Below are 21,180 nucleotides of genomic sequence, written 5' to 3'. Positions count from 1 at the left end.
TGGGAGAGAGCAATGACGGGGGTGCTTGGAGAGAGCAATGATGGGGGGTCCTGGAAGAGAGCAATGACGGGGGGGGTGCTGGGAGAGAGCAATGACGGGGGTCCTGGAAGAGAGCAATGATGGCGGTGCTTGTATAATTTCCGTGTGCACATAGCCTTACAGTTAATTGGGGAGAGTCACAGAGACTTAATAATTTATATTATTGGCCGGTGGAGACTATAGTTACTGGGGGGCACAGTGCTGCTTATCACTTTAGATTTTGATTACTAAGAGGCTAATAGTATATTGATGGGGGGGTATATATCTGTATTCGGGGGCGCAGTGCAGGGGAGACACATGTATGTATATAATATATGTGACCTTGTTATTTTCTAGGCTGGAGATCATCGTGATAAGACGAGTCGTGGCTGGGAGATGTCGACATGAAGGTCTGACAAGATGGAGAAGAAACAGCAGAAACCGACTCTGATCAGATGAGATGTCAGTAGCAAGTGCCTGGATGTAAATATTATTCTGTATCTGCGCTGTGTGACTTGGAGCGATAATGTTACATGTAAAATCCCTTAGGCTGCATTCACTGTGTGAAATGTCCGTGTGCTGCCAGATTTTTTTATGGGATGGTCCAAGGACTCATAGAGTTTTATAGATCCATTCACACATCCATGAAAATCACGGATCTGAGAATGAAATCTGTGAGGGTCAGAGAATGTCCTGTTCTGATCCGATTTTGAGGATCAGAATAGGACATGCTCAATGCATCTATAAAACAGGGCAGCACACCGACACTGCACACAGATGCAGGAATGTAGCCTTATTATGTATAGTACAGTCCCTTAGTATATGTGTTCACTTATTATGTATAGCACAGTCCCTTAGTATATAGTGTACTCACTTATTATGTATAGCGCCGTCCTTAGTATATGTAGCATCGACGTCTCTGCCCCGTTCTAGGCAGAGACGCCGTCCCTCTCACCTCCCCGCTCCTGGCGCGGCGTCCTCCAGCGCTGCTCTCCCCGCTGCTTCCGGCGCGCGCTCCTTCCCCGGCAGTGTGCTTAGGGCGCGCGCGCTCCCCCTCTCTTAAAGGGACCGCGCGCGCCGTCCTAAGGAGTCCCCGGCCAATTGCCGGAGGACCTCCCATATAAAGGGCACCTCCTCCAAAATGGAGGTGCCCGAGCAATGTTGTTTGCACCTGTGTCTCACCTGTGCTTCAGCCCTCAGGTCCCGTTGCCAGTTACCTGCCAGTTACCTGCCAGATTCCTGCCAGCTTGCTGCCTTTGTCCTGCCTGATATCCAGTCACCTGCCTGCTAGCCTGAGGTCCGACGGTCTGCCTTCCAACTCCTGTCAGTCTGTCTATGTACCAGCTTGCCCGCTCACCTGGGAGCGCACACCTGTTACCTGCCTGCTAGCCTACCTGGAGGCTCCGCCGTCACGTGCTGTGACCATCTGCCTTTCCAGAGACTCCTGCCCGCTCACCTGGGAGCGCCCACCTGTTACCTGCCTGCTAGCCTACCTGGAGGCTTCGCCGTCACGTGCTGTGACCACCTACCATTCCAGAGACTCTCGCTTGCTCACCTGGGAGCACACATCTACCATCTGCCTGCTAGCCTACCCGGAGGCTCTGCCATCACAGGTCGTACCTACCCTTTACCCAGAGACTGCCCCGGTCACTTGCCGTAACTCCCTGCCCGTTCATCCAGAGACTGCCCCGGTCACTTGCCGTAACTCCCTGCCCGTTTATCCAGAGACTGCCCCGGTCACTTTCCGTGACCTCCAGCCCGTCCACTCAGAGACTGTCCTGGTCACCTGCTGTGACTGCCTGCCCGTCATCCCTGATTGTCACCCGCTCCCTTACAAGGACCGCCCCCTTGTATAGTAGCTCAGAGGTTCCGCCTCCCAGACCCGTTACAGTTTGCTCGGGCCATGGAACCCGGTGGCACCCAAGCTCCCTCGCTCTCGGACCTGTGTCATGAACTGTCCCGCCAGAGGTCCCAACAGGAGTCCATCCTGGGTCACCTGCGGAATGTCAATTCTCGCCTGGACACTCTGACTGCTCCGCCAACAACCTCCGCCAGCGCCATGATTCGCAATCCGACAGCTCCGCTGTCCACCAACACTATGGTATCCTACCCCGGACCCCGGCTTTCTGCACCTCCTCGCTTCGGAGGCGACTCCGCTCAGGCTCGGGGCTTCATAAATCAGTGCACCCTGCACTTTGAACTCCTGTCCCACCAGTTTAACTCCGACCGGGCCAAAATTGCCTTCATCATGTCCCATCTCACCGGAGAGGCTCTGGCCTGGCTAAATCCTCTATGGGAGAGAGGAGACCCCCTGGTGTCCAACTTGCCTGCCTTTCTCACGGCCTTCCGGAAAGTCTTCGACGAACCCGGACGGAAGACCTCATCCGCATCGTCACTGCTACGCCTCCGTCAGGGAAGCCTCACCGTGGGCCAATATGCCATACGGTTCCGTACCCTTGCCTCGGAGCTGGCCTGGGATAATGACGCTCTGGTTTCAGTCTTCTGGGAGGGTCTGTCCGGCCGTATTAAAGATGAACTTGCCGGTCGGGACATTCCTACCACCCTCGATGACCTGATAGCTCTTGCCACCCGGATTGACCTGCGGTTCCAGGAGCGTGCCAAAGAGGTCACCCGTGAGAGGAGGTTTCCACGCTTAGCTCCTACTTTTCAGCAACCCGTCACTCCCTCCGTCTCTCCTGAGCCTATGCAGGTCGACCAGACCAAGATGGTCGGTTCTCGCCAAGAATCTCGCCGAGCCGAGGGAAGCTGTTTCTATTGTGGCAGTAAGAAGCACTTCATCCGTTCCTGCCCGGAAAAGCCGGGAAACGCCAGTGTCTAGGACCACTCGGAGAGGTCGTCCTAGACAAAAGTAAGTCCTCTCCGTCTCTGACCTTACCGGTCTCTATTGCTTGGGGAGAAAACCGTCTCTTCGAACTCGCCCATCTGGATTCTGGAGCTGCTGGAAACCTCATCGCCCAGTCTCTGGTAGAGAGATACCATATTCCCACCAAGTCCCTGGCGGAGCCATTGTCAGTTGCTTCCGTGGATGGAAGACTTCTCTCGGAGAAAATCCTGCTCGTCACCGAACCTATAACCCTACAGGTGGGAATGCTGCACTCTGAGGAGATCTCATTCCATGTGCTGTCCGGACTTTCTCACTCCTTGTTGCTAGGTCTACCTTGGCTCCAGACACATGAACCCGTATTGAACTGGCGGTCGAGTGAAGTACTCCGATGGGGTCCTGACTGCCATAGGACCTGCCTGGTTCCGGTCCGTCCACTTCGCCCTCAGCCTACTCCAGCTAACTCACCTGGTCTCCCGGCTCCCTACTGGCCCTATGCGGACGTCTTCGGTAAGAAGGAAGCTGAGACGTTGCCGCCCCATAGGCCATACGATTGCCCGATCGACCTGGTACCTGGCACCACTCCTCCCCGTGGGCGTATCTACCCGTTATCTGCAGCCGAGACCCGAGCCATGTCTGAGTACATTGAAGAGAATCTGGCTAGGGGATTTATCCGAAAATCTACCTCCCCGGCTGGAGCCGGATTCTTCTTTGTCAAAAAGAAAGACGGCTCGCTACGTCCCTGTATTGACTACAGAGGACTCAATCTCATTACGGTAAAAAACAAATATCCCCTGCCACTCATCTCCGAATTGTTTGACCGGCTCAAGGGCGCCAGGATCTTCTCCAAGCTGGATCTTCGAGGAGCGTATAATCTGGTCCGTATCCGTCAAGGAGACGAGTGGAAGACGGCATTCAATACCCGGGACGGTCACTACGAGTACCTTGTGATGCCCTTCGGTCTCTGTAATGCTCCCGTGGTCTTTCAGGAACTAGTCAATGACATCTTCCGTGACCTCCTGTACTCCTGCGTAGTGGTATACCTGGACGATATCTTGGTCTTCTCTCCGGATCTCCCCACACACCGGAGGGATGTTCGTCAGGTCCTGCTTAGGCTTCGGCAGAACCACCTTTACGCCAAATACGAGAAGTGCCTCTTCGATCAGACCTCCCTTCCGTTCTTGGGCTATGTCATCTCCCAAACAGGTCTGCAAATGGATCCCGAGAAGCTCTCTTCCATTCTAAAATGGCCTCGTCCTGAAGGTTTGAAGGCGATACAGCGATTCCTGGGCTTCGCTAATTATTATCGTCTTTTCATCCCACACTTCTCGTCTCGGACTGCTCCCATATCTGCACTTACCCGTAAGGGGGCTAACCCCAGGATATGGTCGCCTGAAGCCGAGGAGGCCTTCCTTTCCCTAAAGAAAGCCTTCGCCTCTGCTCCCGTCCTGCACCGTCCGGACTGTAATAAACAATTCTACCTGGAGGTTGATGCTTCCTCCTCCGGAGCCAGAGCGGTGCTCACCCAGAAGTCTTCTACCGGGAGAATGGTAACGTGCGGCTTCTTCTCCAAAATCTTCTCCTCGTCGGAGCGCAACTACTCCATTGGAGACCGGGAATTGCTAGCCATCAAATTGGCACTAGGAGAGTGGCGCTATCTGCTTGAAGGGGCTCTCTACCCGGTAATTATCTACACGGATCACAAAAACCTGGCATATCTCCAAAATGCCCAGAGGCTCAATCCTCGCCAGGCCCGGTGGTCGTTGTTTTTTGCCCGCTTCGACTTCACTCTTCATTTCCGTCCGGCGGACAAGAACGTCAAAGCTGATGCCTTGTCTCAGTCTTTCCTGTCCTCCGATCAAGAGGAGGAACCTACGCACATCATCGACTCCTCCAAGGTGATGAATGTGGCTCCCTTGGATCTAACTCATCTTCCACCCGGTAAGACGTTCATAGCTGTGCCAGATCGGGAGAGGGTTCTTCGCTGGGGACATTCTTCTAAACTAGCTGGCCATGCTGGCCAAAAAAAGACCTTTCAACTTATTGCCCGGCATTACTGGTGGCCTACCCTACGTAAGGACGTGGTAGACTTTGTCGCGGCCTGTTCATCCTGTGCTCGTAACAAAGTTCCCCGACATCTACCTGCCGGCCATCTCCTGCCCCTTCCCGTACCTGCTGCTCCTTGGCAACACATCGCTATGGACTTTATCACCGACCTTCCAGTTTCTGCCGGTTGTACCGTCATTTGGGTTGTCGCTGACCGTTTTTCTAAGATGGCCCACTTCATTCCCCTGCCTGGTCTTCCGTCTGCACCCGAGTTGGCTAAAGACTTTATCCGCCACATCTTCCGTCTCCATGGTCTGCCCCTCCACATCGTGTCGGATCGTGGGGTTCAGTTCACCTCTCGTTTCTGGAGAGCCACTTGTAAGCTGCTGGACATTACCCTGGATTTCTCCTCCGCTTACCACCCTCAGTCCAATGGTCAAGTGGAGCGGATCAATCAGATCTTGTCCAGCTACCTCCGGCACTTCGTGGATGCTCACCACTCGGACTGGGTGGATCTTCTACCGTGGGCCGAGTTCTCTTACAACAACCATGAGAGCGAGTCCTCTTCCAAATCCCCGTTCTTTATAGTTGGTGGCCAACATCCCCGGATTCCACTTCCTGTCTCCGTTTCTGTGGACAACCCTGCTGCGGAGTCTCTTGTCAGCGAATTTTCTACTATTTGGGAGAGCACCAGGTCCGCTCTTCTTCTCTCCTCTGAGCGGATGAAGAGATATGCTGATAAGAGACGTCTGGATCCGCCCCAATTCCGTCCGGGAGACAAGGTTTGGCTCTCATCCAAACATGTGCAGCTCAAAATACCCTCCTACAAGTTGGGTCCTCGATTCATCGGCCCCTTCGAAGTCCTCAGGCAAATTAACCCTGTGGCCTACAAATTAAAACTCCCGGCCACCCTACGGATCCCCAACTCCTTCCACGTATCTCTCCTCAAACCCGTTGTCTTTAACTCTTTTTCCAAAAATCCAGGTGCCCCTCCTGCTCCGGTTTCCGCTGATGACATCTTTGAGGTAGAGAGTATTCTGGCCTCCAAGAGGGTAAGAGGAAAAACCTTTTTTCTGGTAGATTGGAAGGGGTTTGGTCCTGAGGAGAGAACTTGGGAACCCAGGGAGAACATCAACGCCCCGCTTCTCCTTGAAAAATTTCTTTCTGGCCTAAAAAAGAGGGGGCCTAAAGGGGGGGGTACTGTAGCATCGACGTCTCTGCCCCGTTCTAGGCAGAGACGCCGTCCCTCTCACCTCCCCGCTCCTGGCGCGGCGTCCTCCAGCGCTGCTCTCCCCGCTGCTTCCGGCGCGCGCTCCTTCTCCGGCAGTGTGCTTAGGGCGCGCGCGCTCCCCCTCTCTTAAAGGGACCGCGCGCGCCGTCCTAAGGAGTCCCCGGCCAATTGCCGGAGGACCTCCCATATAAAGGGCACCTCCTCCAAAATGGAGGTGCCCGAGCAATGTTGTTTGCACCTGTGTCTCACCTGTGCTTCAGCCCTCAGGTCCCGTTGCCAGTTACCTGCCAGTTACCTGCCAGATTCCTGCCAGCTTGCTGCCTTTGTCCTGCCTGATATCCAGTCACCTGCCTGCTAGCCTGAGGTCCGACGGTCTGCCTTCCAACTCCTGTCAGTCTGTCTATGGACCAGCTTGCCCGCTCACCTGGGAGCGCACACCTGTTACCTGCCTGCTAGCCTACCTGGAGGCTCCGCCATCACGTGCTGTGACCATCTGCCTTTCCAGAGACTCCTGCCCGCTCACCTGGGAGCGCCCACCTGTTACCTGCCTGCTAGCCTACCTGGAGGCTTCGCCGTCACGTGCTGTGACCACCTACCATTCCAGAGACTCTCGCTTGCTCACCTGGGAGCACACATCTACCATCTGCCTGCTAGCCTACCCGGAGGCTCTGCCATCACAGGTCGTACCTACCCTTTACCCAGAGACTGCCCCGGTCACTTGCCGTAACTCCCTGCCCGTTCATCCAGAGACTGCCCCGGTCACTTGCCGTAACTCCCTGCCCGTTTGTCCAGAGACTGCCCCGGTCACTTTCCGTGACCTCCAGCCCGTCCACTCAGAGACTGTCCTGGTCACCTGCTGTGACTGCCTGCCCGTCATCCCTGATTGCCACCCGCTCCCTTACAAGGACCGCCCCCTTGTATAGTAGCTCAGAGGTTCCGCCTCCCAGACCCGTTACAGTATATAGTGTACTCACTTATTATGTATAGCACAGTCCCTTAGTATATAGCATACTCACTTATTATGTATAGCACAGTCCCTTAGTATAGAGGGTACTCACTTATGTATAGCGCTGTCCTTAGTTATATAGTTTCCTCTTTTATTATGTATAACACCCTCCCTTATTACCTCCCATCCTCTCTAGCTCTAGGGCTCACAGTTGGGGGATCATACTGTGTTGGGGTCACCATGCTTTGCCTTGTGAGTTGAGGTGGGGTACAGTGGCGTCATTATACTGTGCATGTGGAGGAATTCACCATGGGGGTATCATACTGTGCTTAGGGGACACTTTCATTGGCATCATACTTTATGGAGGCAATGAAAGAGGAATCTAGGACAGGAGGAAAATTACTATGTAAAGGCTGGAAGGTTGTGACATCTGCTCCTCTGTGACCCCAACAATTACTTACATTTTATTTGGGGAGGGGGGCCATTTAGCACTTCTGCTATGGGGCCCCATGATTCCTATGTACGCCCCTGCCCTTAGATTACACTGGAAATTGCGACAGCGGCATTTACAGCTAAGTTCCCACGATGAGTATTTTGTGCATTTTTTTTTCTATATACGTTTTTATCACATTTTTTTTAAGCTGCGTTTTTTTGGCTCTTTTTGGTATGTCATGTTTTAAATAAACTGTTTTTGATATTTCCTGGTATTTGACAAAACTTTATTGATACAGTCATGTGCAAATTAACATGCTTTTTTTAGTCTTTTTTTTTTCATTTTTTTTTCACGATCTCAAGTGTACGGGAAAAATCTGCAAAAAAAAACTCCCAAAAAACTATTAATTACTGCAAGATTTAAAAAAACGCACCACAGGTAAAACAAAACGGTGGACATGAGATTTCTATAAATCCCATCCGCTTTACTGGAACAGTAAGACGGTGCATTTTTTTTTTTTTTGCTGAGCAGAAATATGCAGCATCCGAAAACTCATTGTAGGAACTTAGCCTTAGAAACGCCTATAATAATAGGATTGTGGGGCATTGTCATGGCAGACAGGGGACACTGAAGGCCGCTGTGCCGGCCATGCTTATACACCTATACAGCCGGTGGCAATTTTCCAATACACTGCAGGTTAAAATATATATATATATATATATATATATATATATATATATATATATATATAGAAAAGTTATTAAAAAAATAAATATATATATAAATATATATATAATAAAAAATCTATATACATAAATTTGTTCATATTTCTCTTTTCCTAGAAAAATCTAATAAAAAACCCCAAATAAATAATAACTTTGGCATCACCGCCTGTGTAATTGTCCGGACTGATAACATATCCCAATATTTATCATGGACTGAAATGGAAAAAAAAATCTTTATGGCAGAATCGCTGTTTTACGGTTCCAAAAAAAATGGAAAGTCGTACGGACCCCAAAAAGGTGATGATAAAACTACAGCCCTACCGCAAACTAAAAAACAAGCCCCAATACAAGAGTATGGGCGGAATATTACAGGAGGAGGAAAATGGAAAATTAGGTGATGCCATATTGCAATGTTTATTAGCTTTGGGGTCCAACTTTCCCCTCTCTCTGTGCTGTCTGCACCCACTTTGGTCATGCAGAGCTGCAGGAAAGCTGGGGATGGCGGCCAGGACGGTGGTCGGAGTCAGATATGGACAGGAGCTGCAGGGTGCAATGTCTCCAGGCTTTGCTACATATCACCCGGGGGCTGAGGTAGGGGGCTGAGGGGTCCATGGCCGCCCCCTGCAAGGCACAGCCCTCCCTCCTCTCCTCCTCCGCTCCCCGCCTCTGACACGTCCTCCATGGCCCCCGCCGCCGCCGCGGTCGTGCTTCTTCTCCTGCCGGGGCTGCTGCTCCCGTCCTCCGGTGAGGAGTCCTCACCTCCCGCCTTGGTCATTGCGCTCCTGGCCCGTAACGCCGCACATGCGCTGCCCTACAGCCTGGGGGCGCTAGAGAGGCTGCACTACCCCAGGGAGAGGACCTCCATCTGGTGAGAGGCCATTGTTGCAGTCACTACAACTCCCAGCATGCACAGTGCAAGCGAGTGGGGTCACATTGCTATCAGAAAGTTTAACTTTTCTGGGTGTGACCCCATTCGCTGGCTTTATATATGCAGCCATCTTTAGCTGCCCTTGACCTGTAATTTCCTATGTTTTTTTTGTCTTTTGCGCAGGAGTGTGACGGACCACAATGAGGACGGGACGCTGGAGGTGCTGCGGGGGTGGCTGGAGTCGGTGCGGCCCTCGTATCGCTCCGTGGTGTGGAGAGCGCAGGAATCGCCCAGGTGACGTCCGCACGCCCGGGCTTGTCACATACTTCGCCATATAGCTGAGGGGTCCTCGCGCCGTGCCGGAAAATTCCTTCCCTCTTGTCCTGGAGTCATTTTTTTCCAAAGTCGTAGAGGAAAAAAAAGCGTGACATGCAGCAAAACCCCAATGACTGGGTCCATTGGGCGCCATTGTTAATGGATCCGGCGCCGTTTAGTGTATGCAGGTAGCAGAGCGCAGCAGAGCCATAGACCTAGAGTGGAGCCACAGGGCACACGCTCTGCCAGCGGCTCCTATAAACCCCTCCTGCCCATGGCCTTGCACCCAAGGGGGCTGCTAGTAAATCTAAGTGACCTGCACCGATCTTACAATTATGTAGGCTGGAAGACCCTTTTAATTTTTTAATACAACTCAGTAAATCGGGGTGCATGCTCAACCACCGCTGCAAACTCACCCCCTAGCCCTGGGGGTCCTGGTGGTCAGACCCCAATCACTCTAACATCACCAACCCAATGTGACAGCTCCTATCTAACCACTTTCTTTCCCTTTGGTTCTGAGCACTGTTTGGCGGCATTATTTGGGCAATGCATGGCGGCAGTATTATAGGGCACATGTTTATTCTTGCCTCTATTCTTTGCTTTACAGATGGTATCCTGAGGAAACTGGTCCTAAACACTGGCCCGTGGAGCGCTATGAACATGTGATGCGGCTCAGACAGGAGGCCTTGGATTACGCCAGAGAGAACAAGGCCGACTATATTCTGGTAAGGCCTCATTCACACGTGGCTTTTCCCATACGTTTTCTACCAGATAGAACGTGGGGCTGTTCACAAGTCAGTAGCTTTTTGCGGACTGAAGAAAAATGGCGACTTGTCCTATTTTGATCCTCCAGTTCACAGATGCAGACAACGTCCTGACCAATGTTCAGACCTTGCAGTTGCTCATGGCTTTGAATAAGACCCTGGTGGCGCCCATGTTGGATGCCCAGACTGGATTCTCTAACTTTTGGTGCGGGATAACTCCGCAGGTACGTGACCAATAATGCAAATGTTTTCGCTTGACCCTAGTAGGGCACATGGACCTCATAAGGGGAGAGGACAACCACCTGGGACCCCCTTATGTAAACCAGAGCTGATAATCGGCTCTAGCGGAACCACCACAGCCATGGCTCCTGGGATTCAGACCTGTGGTCATCTGCAACAGGACTACCCCTTAAAAGGGGTTGTCTAAAGTTTGGAAGTTATCCCCTATCCATTCTGGGTTGATGGAGGTCCGACCACTGATCCAGAGGATCGGGGCTCTTAATCAGAGCGGTGGTTGATCACACGCATTCATCCTTAGTGGGTCTTCCGGAGATAACAGTGCAATGCTCGGCTGTTGTCGGCACTCCCATTAGAATGAATGTGCCGACCACTGCTCTGATTCAGAGCCCCTTCTAAGGATCGGTGGGGGTCCCAGCGGTCGCCCCTCCCGCAGCAATTGAGGAGTTATCCCCCCATCTCTTTGACAAATTGGTATTGTCAGTAATTATCTTCATTCCTGTTGTCAGGGCTTTTATCGCCGGACGCCAGATTATTACCCCACAAAGAACCGCCAGCGCGTCGGCTGCTTCCCTGTCCCCATGGTGCACTCCACCTTCCTGCTGGACCTGCGCAGGGAAGAGAGCAGCAGGCTGGCGTTCTACCCCCCTCACCCAAATTACACCTGGACCTTTGATGACGTCATAGTTTTTGCATACTCATGTTTGGCGTCCGGTACGTATAGGAAGACGTCGGTCTTTTCCATGGCTTTGTCCCGGTGGTTGGTAACCGTTCTTTGTTTCAGGAGTACAAGGTTACGTTAGCAATCAGCATCGTTTCGGATACATCAATGTACCACCGCTGCCGCACCACGACCTGGAGGACGACCAGCTTAATTTTGTACACCTCCTACTGGAAGCGATGGGTGAGCACCGACACATCCAAAGAGGATCGTAATAGTGTATGTGGCCATAGATACACACACATACGCCACAATAATTGTGCTATAGTAGGGAACTGCATTCACAGCTTCAGAGCTGAAATCTACCAGCATCCCCTGCTCATTCATTGTTCAGATTGTAGGGATTTGCAGCAGCGGGAATCTTTCTGAAGGAATCACCTTCTGTAATGAGGCAAAGAAGGAAAATCCTCTAAGAGCGGTCTCCTGTTATCCGCCCCGGTCATCGCTCTCTGCCGTACGTTCACCTTCAGCTTTCTGTCTTGCAGTGGAAGGCTTCACATTCACTCCGTCCACATACGTGTCCCTGCCGGAAAAGCAACCAGACAAGATGGGATTTGATGAGGTTTGTGTACATCATATATTTTGGGTGTCCATGTCCGGGAGGAGACCTCTTCCTAAGATGCTCGGTGTATTGGACATAATTTCCATTAATCTGATGTGATAAAAGGATGAAGATGACGGCCCCTGAGCTAACAGCAAGGATCTGGGTGCCTTCATCCTCTGCACGATACGCCCGTCCAGCCCCTCTCCTGTAATGCACCCTCCTCTGCACGATACCCCCGTCCATTCCCTCTCCTGTAATGCACCCCTCCTCTGCCCGATACCCCCGTCCATCCCCTCACCTGTAATGCACCCTCCTCTGCACGATACCCCCGTCCATCCCCTCTCCTGTAACGCACTGTCCTCTGCACGATACCCCCGTCCATTCCCTCTCCTGTAAAGCACCCTCCTCTGCACGATACCCCCGTCCATTCCCTCTCCTGTAATGCACCCTCCTCTGCACGATACCCCCGTCCATTCCCTCTCCTGTAATGCACCGTCCTCTGCACGATGCCTCCGTCCATCCCTTGTCCTGTAATGCACCGTCCTCTGCACGATACCCCCGTCCAGCCCCTCTCCTGTAATGCACCCTCCTCTGCACGATACCCCCGTCCAGCCCCTCTCCTGTAATGCACCGTCCTCTGCACGATACCCCCGTCCATTCCCTCTCCTGTAATGCACCCTCCTCTGCACGATACCCCCGTCCATTCCCTCTCCTGTAATGCACCGTCCTCTGCACGATGCCTCCGTCCATCCCTTGTCCTGTAATGCACCGTCCTCTGCACGATACCCCCGTCCAGCCCCTCTCCTGTAATGCACCCTCCTCTGCACGATACCCCCGTCCAGCCCCTCTCCTGTAATGCACCGTCCTCTGCACGATACCCCCGTCCATTCCCTCTCCTATAATGCACCGTCCTCTGCACGATGCCCCCGTCCATCCCCTCTCCTGTAATGTACCGTCCTCTGCACGATACCCCCGTCCATCCCCTCTCCTGTAATGCACAGTCCTCTGCACGATGCCCCCGTCCATCCCCTCTCCTGTAATGCACCGTCCTCTGCACGATGCCCCCGTCCATCCCCTCTCCTGTAATGCACCGTCCTCTGCACGATGCCCCCGTCCAGCCCCTCTCCTGTAATGCACCCTCCTCTGCACGATGCCCCCGTCCAGCCCCTCTCCTGTAATGCACCCTCCTCTGCACGATGCCCCCGTCCAGCCCCTCTCCTGTAATGCACCCTCCTCTGCACGATGCCCCCGTCCAGCCCCTCTCCTGTAATGAACCCTCCTCTGCACGATACCCCCGTCCAGCCCCTCTCCTGTAATGAACCCTCCTCTGCACGATGCCCCCGTCCAGCCCCTCTCCTGTAATGCACCCTCCTCTGCACGATGCCCCCGTCCATCCCCTCTCCTGTAATGCACCCTCCTCTGCACGATGCCCCCGTCCATCCCCTCTCCTGTAATGCACCGTCCTCTGCACGATGCCCCGTCCATCCCCTCTCCTGTAATGCACCGTCCTCTGCACGATGCCCCCGTCCATCCCCTCTCCTGTAATGCACCGTCCTCTGCATGATGCCCCCTTCCATCCCCTCTCCTGTAATGCACCGTCCTCTGCACGATGCCCCCTTCCATCCCCTCTCCTGTAATGCACCGTCCTCTGCACGATGCCCCCTACCATCCCCTCTCCTGTAATGCACCGTCCTCTGCACGATGCCCCCTTCCATCCCCTCTCCTGTAATGCACCTGTTTATCTGCTTTAGGTATTTCTCATAAATCTTCTCCGTCGCCCTGAACGTCGCGAGAGAATGCAGAGATCCCTGTATGAACAAGAAATATCCTGCCACGTGGTGGATGCCGTGGATGGAAGGTAATCTCATATCGGATCCAACACTGGGAATAAAACCTAAAAATAGCGGCTTCCTGTCCAAAATTAATTGATTAGTATTAAGCACCAATGTCCTTTCATAAAGACCGAAGCAGCTGAGGTGTATTATGAGGTTCTGCAGCAGCTGAGGTGTATTATGAGGTTCTGCAGCAGCTGAGGTGTATTATGAGGTTCTGCAGCAGCTGAGCTGTGTATGATAGTATTCTGCAGCAGCTGAGGTGTGTATTATGAGGTTCTGCAGCAGCTGAGGTGTGTTACAAGGCTCTGCAGTAGCTGACGGGTGTATTATGAGGTCCTGCAGCAGCTGAGGCATATTATGAGGTTCTGCAGCAGCCGAGGCGTATTATGAGGTTCTGCAGCAGCTGAGGTGTATTACGAGGCTCTGCAGTAGCTGACGTGTGTATTATGAGGTTCTGCAGCAGCCGAGGCGTATTATGAGGTTCTGCAGCAGCTGAGGTGTATTACGAGGCTCTGCAGTAGCTGATGTGTGTATTATGAGGTTCTGCAATAGCTGAGGTGTATTATGAGGTTCTGCAGTAGCTGACGTGTATATTTTGAGGTTCTGCAGTAGCTGAGGTGTGTATTACGAGGTTCTGCAGTAGCTGAGGTGTATTACGAGGCTCTGCAGTAGCTGACGTGTGTATTATGAGGTTCTGCAGTAGCTGACGTGTGTATTATGAGGTTCTGCAGCAGCCGAGGCGTATTATGAGGTTCTGCAGCAGCCGAGGCGTATTATGAGGTTCTGCAGCAGCCGAGGCGTATGGCGAGGTTCTGCAGCAGACGAGGCGTATGGCGAGGTTCTGCAGCAGACGAGGTGTGTAATCATGTCAATCAATGGTTGTAGAGCGCACTTTCCACACAAGTGAATGTATCTCAGGTGCCGCTTATCTCTGTACAATGGACAGAATGTGGTATTTGCACACAATTCTCGCATACGTCTATAGATATGCATCATATGAGTATTTGAAATCAAAACATTTCCTGAATTATATTCATGGCGTTCCCCTACGGTCCCCAAAGAGGCTCGGCAGCTGCTGCACAACCTGTCCATACTGGGAAACGCGGAACTTAACGTCAATCCATCAGGTTCTGCAGCAGCTGGGCTGTGCACTGTGCAATAGAGGAGTATCCCGGGGGGAAGCAAGTGTTGGACCTGATGGTGGGGGGGGCAGGGATGGATGCTGTGAGAGCTGTCAGCGGCACAGACTGAAACCTGCACTGCTCATCAGATCAGACAGCCGCGCTGCGAGGTCCTGTAGACCGCTGCAGTCTAACGTCACAGCGCAGCAGTCATGCTGATGCCACGTGTTTATATCTATGGCTGTAGATACATCGCCGGGTGTTTTACTCTTCCTATAGGGCCCTGAACAGCAGCGACATCAAGCGTTTGGGCGTGAACCTGCTGCCGGGATTCTATGATCCGTTCTCAGGTCGGACCCTCACGAAAGGGGAGGTGGGCTGTTTCCTCAGCCATTTTAAAATCTGGAAAGAGGTAACATCTAATGCTCTCTTCTGTCACAATGTCCATAGGGGCGGGGGGCTTATGGATTAACATTTGAAGTTATCACAGATCCACAGGACAGATGGATAGCTTGCAGATCGGTGGGGGTCTCAGCCCTGGGAACGATGCTCACAAATGCCCTCATCAGAATCAGTGGCTGTATATGCGTGACATTCATTCTCTATGGGATTGCTGAAGGGGAGAATTTGCAATTTTTCAGCAGTCCCAAAATGCAGAGAGACAAAAGAGCCCCCCACTCCTTTTTTTTTTAAATCGGTCAGGGACCCCCATTGATCTGCAAATTGTCATTTATCCCATTCGGTGCGAACGTGAAATGTTGGAAATAACCCTCTGAGTGATGGGGGTGCTGCCTGAGCAGAGACCTCTGATGTTGCACCACCTCTGATTGCATTGTAGCCCCCAACCCATTGGCTGCTTTGGGTGTATATTTAAAGGGGTTGACTCTTCTTGAATGGAAGCCGCCGTAGGGGGCAATAGTGTTAGATGGCAGCCTTGCAAATCACTGTTGGTACAGGCAAGTCCGTCAGAGTGGGGTACCACGAGTATCGGGCGGCTCTCTACTCTCCATGCAGGGGATATCCTGAACACGACCCCCTCCATGAAATCTGTATGGAAATGGGCTGTCATTTTCAAATTTACCCTTTTCAAAGGGGTTTTCTCAAGATATTAAGTTATCCTATAAGTAACTGTTTACTTGGGGTCTGACTGTTGGGACCCCCAGCGATTCCAAGAACAGGGCTTTGGCAGAGCTCAAGGATATTAGTTTCCGGTCAGTCATGGTCTATGGCGCTGTTGTAAGTAGTTGAAATCAATACACCCCCTACTACCAAATTACCCAAAGGGTAAATAAGCCCAAATAACGGGATGTATTAAAAAATTAACTTTTATTATATTCTCTTTTAACTTGGTAAAGATTTAAAATTACAGTAGTGAACCTGTATTTTCCTTTTCAAACTGGACTCATAGGTGTTTAGAGTCTTGTCCTTTCTGCTGATAATGCATTTGCACTATAAGATATATACTATCCTAACTATACACCATGACTGCAGTCCATGGAACAATACAGCATCATTTGGATAACTATCTTTTATAAAATACACAATAAAGCTGATAGGATCAAGACATATCCACCCCAACAAGTTTCGCCTATACAGGCTTCCTCAGGGGGGCTGGGGCTATAATATAGGCCTGTATAGGTGAATCTTGTTGGGGTGGATATGTGTTGATCCTATCAGCTTTATTGTGTATTTTATAAAAGATAGTTATAGCAGCAGAAGACAATGCACATTTGTTTTATCTCCTGCAGTAAAATCTAGCCTCCATGTTTCAGATCGCAGATCGGCGTCTAGAGGTGACTCTGGTGTTCGAGGACGACGTCCGCTTTGAATCCTATTTCAAGAGAAAGATGATTCGACTCCTGGGTGATGTCCGCAGTGCGGAGCTTGAATGGGACCTGATGTAAGGTGCCGTCGGCGTATTGCTGGTGGTCTGTGATGGCGTCTGTGGGTAAGAACTGACGACTCTTCCTATTACAGATATATAGGAAGGAAACAAGTGACCATAGATCCCGAGAATCCGGTGGAGAACGTGCGGAACCTAGTGGAGGCCGATTACTCCTATTGGACCCTGTGTTATATGATCTCCCTGCAGGGGGCGCAGAAGCTGCTGAATGCGGAGCCGCTCTCTAAGATGCTCCCAGTAGATGAGTTCCTGCCCATCATGTCAGACACGCATCCAAAGTAGGTGCCGCCATGTTGGGACCCTCGGTATCTTCTGTGTCCATTCCCCCTTGACGTCCTTTTTACCTTAATTTTGCAGCAAGGAATATAAAAGTAATTTTCCCATCCGAGACCTGAAGGTTTTCTCCGTGCATCCTCTTCTCGTTTACCCCACTCATTACACCGGGGATCCCAGCTGGGAAAGCGACACCGAGACATCCACACTCTGGGATGACGACAACGTGCGGACCGACTGGAGCGGATCCCAGAAGACCCTGAAGGATTCTCGGGGGAACGTGCCTCATGGACTGCGCTCTGCGTCACGGGATGAGCTGTGACCCTGAAGCTTTACTGCCACACTGGGCACAACCTATCACCCATGGAGCCTGAACATTGGAGAACGGCAGAGGCACACTTCACATTAGTGCCCACCTGCCAGCAGGGGGTCGGCACCATGCAGTCTTGCAGATAGGAATAGAATCCACATATTAACTCTCAGCTGTCAGAAGTGAATGTAGTATCCGTACAACAAACTGCTAATTAAAGTGCCAGTGTTATTAATGAGACCCATATGGGAAAATGGCGGACTACCCGCTACCCACTGTCCTGCTAAAATGGACGCCACAGTAAGGAAAGAGCTTCTCCTCCATAAAGCATCGGGGGTTGTCCAGGAATAAGATGGTGAGGACCTACCCTCAGACACCGATCAGCTGGGTGCAGGTCCTGATGTGCAGTGTACGGAGCACAGCGCTATGCACTGTGTAGTGGCCGTTCTTGGTACTTCAGCTCAGCTCCAATTGAAATTAAAGAGGTTTTTCGGTTTTGGAAACCCCCAAAATACAGCTTCTTTTGATTAAAAAAAAATCGAGGAAAAAGAGCCTAACTCACCCTCCCTGGGTCCAGTACTGAGTCTCCATTGCTGCTCCCAGTGTCTGTCATTATTCACAGCGCTGCATCCAATTAGAAAGCTCAGCGGCTCTTACCAGCAACTTGGGCAGAGCCTCAGCGCCCAGTCACTGGCTGCAGTGCTCTAGTGCTGCGGAGACTCTGCTGGACCCAGGAGGGTGAGTAAGGCAATATTTGATTTTTTATTTTTACTAAAAAGTTGCAGTCAGGGAACAGTGGGTTTGCAAAACAAGAAAACCAAGGTACCTAAGGATAGGTCATGAATATCTAAGTCCTGGACAACCCCTATTGACATCTTTAGGGTAGGTGGTCCGCACAGCAGGGAAAAGCTGCATATTTCACCTGGACATTTGTGCAGGTAAAATCCGCAGAGTATTACAGTATCGGGCATGAAGATGAGATTTTACTGATCCTCACGATGCAGAATTTTTCCACATGGAAACTGACCCGCGGAGCTGCTCTTAGCTCCTTCCCTGGGTAGGACGTACTGGTAAAAAAAGAAAAAAAAAATTGAAACACCAGAATTTCCATTTTTTGGGTTGTTGCCGCATCTCCCTCAATAAACATTGTACGTCGCCCAAAATGGTGCCAATAAAACAAGCTCCGCCGACGGAAAAGTAAAAGAAAAAAAATTATGGCACAAAACTATTTTTTTGCAAAGTTTTGTACCAGCCCCTATTCTGCTGTTGAGGGAAAAATAAAAAAAAAGAGGAAAAGGTTAAAATCCGATGCAGATTTTGTCCCCCTTTTTTCAATGTATGGGAGGTGAAACTTGCAATGGAAAAATCTGCAGCATGTGAACCTGCCCTTAAAGGGTCACGGTTACATGACAATGGTACTTTAAAGGGACTCCCATCTCGTATATTTATGTCGTATTCTTAGTATGGGATATAAATGTATAGTAGATGAGGATCCCACCAATGAGGCCTGGGAATATCCCTTTAATCCTACACTTTTTAACATTTCCCATTTTTTCTGGGTACAGGCCTCATAGGAGGAGATGGAGTCAGAACCACAGACCCAGACTGAACTGTTTACAAGACTCGCTGTGGCATTACTGTATATAGTAGACGGATTGTATGCGGGGTGCGGGCCGGGGGAGATCTTATTTTACTTACAGAACTTTCTAGCTCAGGGGGGGTCTGATGTGAACATTTTCTATAAATATATTTGGGAATTATTAAAAGAGCTGTTTTATAATTATATCTTATTTCTGGATGAGGCCTTCTGCCGTAAGGCTTCCTCTGTTATTCTTCCCTGGAAATGTATGAATAAATCGACAACTGGGTGTTACCACCTTCTTGTCGCTACACTGATTGAACAGTGTCAAAGTACATAAAAAAAAATATATTTCCAGGAGGAATAACAGAGGAATGACACAATGCTTTCTTCTAAGAGAAGATGATCCAGGATGATTGTATTATTTACAGGAGGAGAGAGGACCCGTCCACTTTAGGAAACGCTGGGTTTCCTTATCCTTATGGGGGATATGACACAAGTCACTCCCAGCTTTTCCAGAAACAGATGGAAATAGACTTGTAGTCAATGGTGTCTTTATTGGGGGTGCTCTAGAACACCCAAGATCTTCCAATAACATACATAGGATCGCTGATCTGCTGGGAGTGATTGTTCTTGATCTAGGATAACTACAGTATTGTCCACATTAATATAAAGGATCATCCAATTACTAATGTTAGTGTTCTGCAACCTGGGGCTGTCCAGCCATTGCAGAACTACAACTCCCAGCATGTCCTGAGACCGTTGGATGAACATTGACTTAAAAGGATCTTTTTTTTTTCTGTAAATCTAGAACACGACACGGTAAATGCTGGACTGTAAAGTGATTATCTTATGACTGGTGATTAGACCTTTCTGTAGGAGTTTGCTGGTTACATGTAACGTCTCAGGTCTGTGATATAAATAAAGTTTACGGTGCAGAATCCCGCTCTGTCTCAGTAGGAACATGTCGGATTATTGGGGAGCTGGGCAGCTCTGATTGGAGGGCAGTCTAAAATCAAACATTAAAGAGGTTTCTAGGATGACTGATAACCTCTCCTTAGGTAAAGTCATCAGTATCAGATCAGTGAGGGTCCGACTCCCTGCACCCCCTATAATCAGCTGATTTAAAGGGGTTTTTCCCATTGTCATAAATGTATATTTTTGGATAGTGCTTGTAAATATAAGTACATTTACAATTTACTGCTTATTTAAATTTTCAGCCGTTCTTGGGATATTAACTCACAGTGCATGTTTTGCTGTCTGGCAGCAGTGGTCGGTCTTCTAGGCAACCAACTGTAAACAAAAGAAAAGTGTTATTATCTCTGGAACGGCTTCAAATTTTATTAAGCAGTAAATTGCAAAAGTGCTTGTTTTTACAAGCATTATCCAACAATGTCCATCTATAAAGATGGGAATAGCCCTTTTAAGGGACTACAGTACAGGACTTTAGCAAGCCCAGCTGCCTTTTCAGGGTTTGCCAGGCTCAGCTCTGTACATTTGTTAGTGGTCGTGCCTGGAACTGCTCCTCAGTCCCATTCACTTGGACAGAGCTGCAGTACCAGGCACTGCCATTAGCAAATCTGCAGCGCTGTGCCCTGTAAACGATGAAGAGGCCACTGTACTTGTAAGAGCAGCACCACAACTCCTTCAATCAGCTGATGGGAGAGGGGGCCGGGTATCTAATATGGATGTCCTAGTCTAGAAAAAGGTCATCAATATTAGTCCTGGAAAAAAGCCCCTTTAACACAAAATCACACGTAGTGCAATTCCATTACTCCAGAGTCTTTTTTTTTTAGTACTCTACCAGAGGCAAAAGGCTTAGCAGTGATAAATTCCTCTAATTAAAAGGCTATTTCCAACTTAGCCAGTCATTGCTTGAGACCCAGTGATCCTGAGAACGAGGCCCCATTACAAGAAAATGTTTTTTCTTTTTCTATGGGGTATTTCACAGCCCCTTTCTCACGATCTGTAGGGATCCCCCCTGAGATACATTAATTATCTGGCAAAACCCCATTTGCAACAATATAACGTAAATATACATCATATAGGTACAGGCGGTGTATGGAGCGGGCTCAGGAACTAGGACAGCTCCATACATGGTGGGTATCAGCTGTGTTATACAGCCGGCACCTGCTTCCAACAGCAATGACCAGAGCTCTCCGATTGCTGCTGTTATTAAATACAGTGGCATTTAAACGGTGCAATGGCTTCTGCGCCCATCGCCACCACGCAACGCAGAACTGCAGTCTTTTGTTCCGTGAACCTATGCCTAAAAATGTACTAAAAAGCTATCAATCCATCGAAGGTACCAATAAAGACTATAGCTCACGTCGCAAAAAATAAACCCTTACACAGCTGTATTGATGGGAAAATAAAAAAGTTGAGTCTCAGAAAATGGCGACAACATAAACAAAAAATAATATAAATATATATATATTACTTTTGAAAAAAAAAAAAAAAAGGATAATT

The 21,180-nt window shown here is 50.2% G+C and overlaps 1 protein-coding gene across 2 annotated transcripts; it reads left to right on the top strand.

Annotated features, from left to right (window-relative positions):
- The first annotated feature begins 375 nt into the window (after window positions 1–375).
- Window positions 376–19,670, top strand: CERCAM (cerebral endothelial cell adhesion molecule). Of its 2 annotated transcripts, none has more exons than XM_073640174.1 (12): window positions 376–480; window positions 9,293–9,403; window positions 10,032–10,149; window positions 10,278–10,412; window positions 10,935–11,139; window positions 11,210–11,329; window positions 11,632–11,708; window positions 13,442–13,548; window positions 14,926–15,058; window positions 16,419–16,546; window positions 16,624–16,827; window positions 16,907–19,670. In XM_073640174.1, coding segments are annotated over exons 1-12 (1,578 nt in total). In that variant the 5' UTR covers window positions 376–478; the 3' UTR covers window positions 17,145–19,670. The 2 variants fall into 2 exon arrangements, with proteins under 2 accessions (XP_073496275.1, XP_073496274.1); XM_073640173.1 differs by lacking the exon at window positions 376–480 and adding an exon at window positions 8,866–9,109.
- The last annotated feature ends 1,510 nt before the right edge of the window (window positions 19,671–21,180 follow it).

This window comes from Phyllobates terribilis, unplaced genomic scaffold (genome assembly GCF_046119375.1).
Source record: "Phyllobates terribilis strain yellow unplaced genomic scaffold, ASM4611937v1 Scaffold_7__3_contigs__length_470593459, whole genome shotgun sequence".
Taxonomy (NCBI): Eukaryota; Metazoa; Chordata; class Amphibia; order Anura; family Dendrobatidae; genus Phyllobates; species Phyllobates terribilis.
The sequence above is the reverse complement of the archived record's forward strand: the minus strand, read 5'-3'. Positions and strand labels throughout refer to the sequence as shown.

Coding starts and splice junctions, on each gene's coding strand:
- CERCAM (XM_073640173.1), top strand. CDS start 8,922: ATGGCCCCCGCCGCCGCCGCGGTCGTGCTTCTTCTCCTGCCGGGGCTG. Junction 9,110..9,292: donor AGGGAGAGGACCTCCATCTG/GTGAGAGGCCAT, acceptor TCTTTTGCGCAG/GAGTGTGACGGACCACAATG. Junction 16,547..16,623: donor GAGCTTGAATGGGACCTGAT/GTAAGGTGCCGT, acceptor TTCCTATTACAG/ATATATAGGAAGGAAACAAG.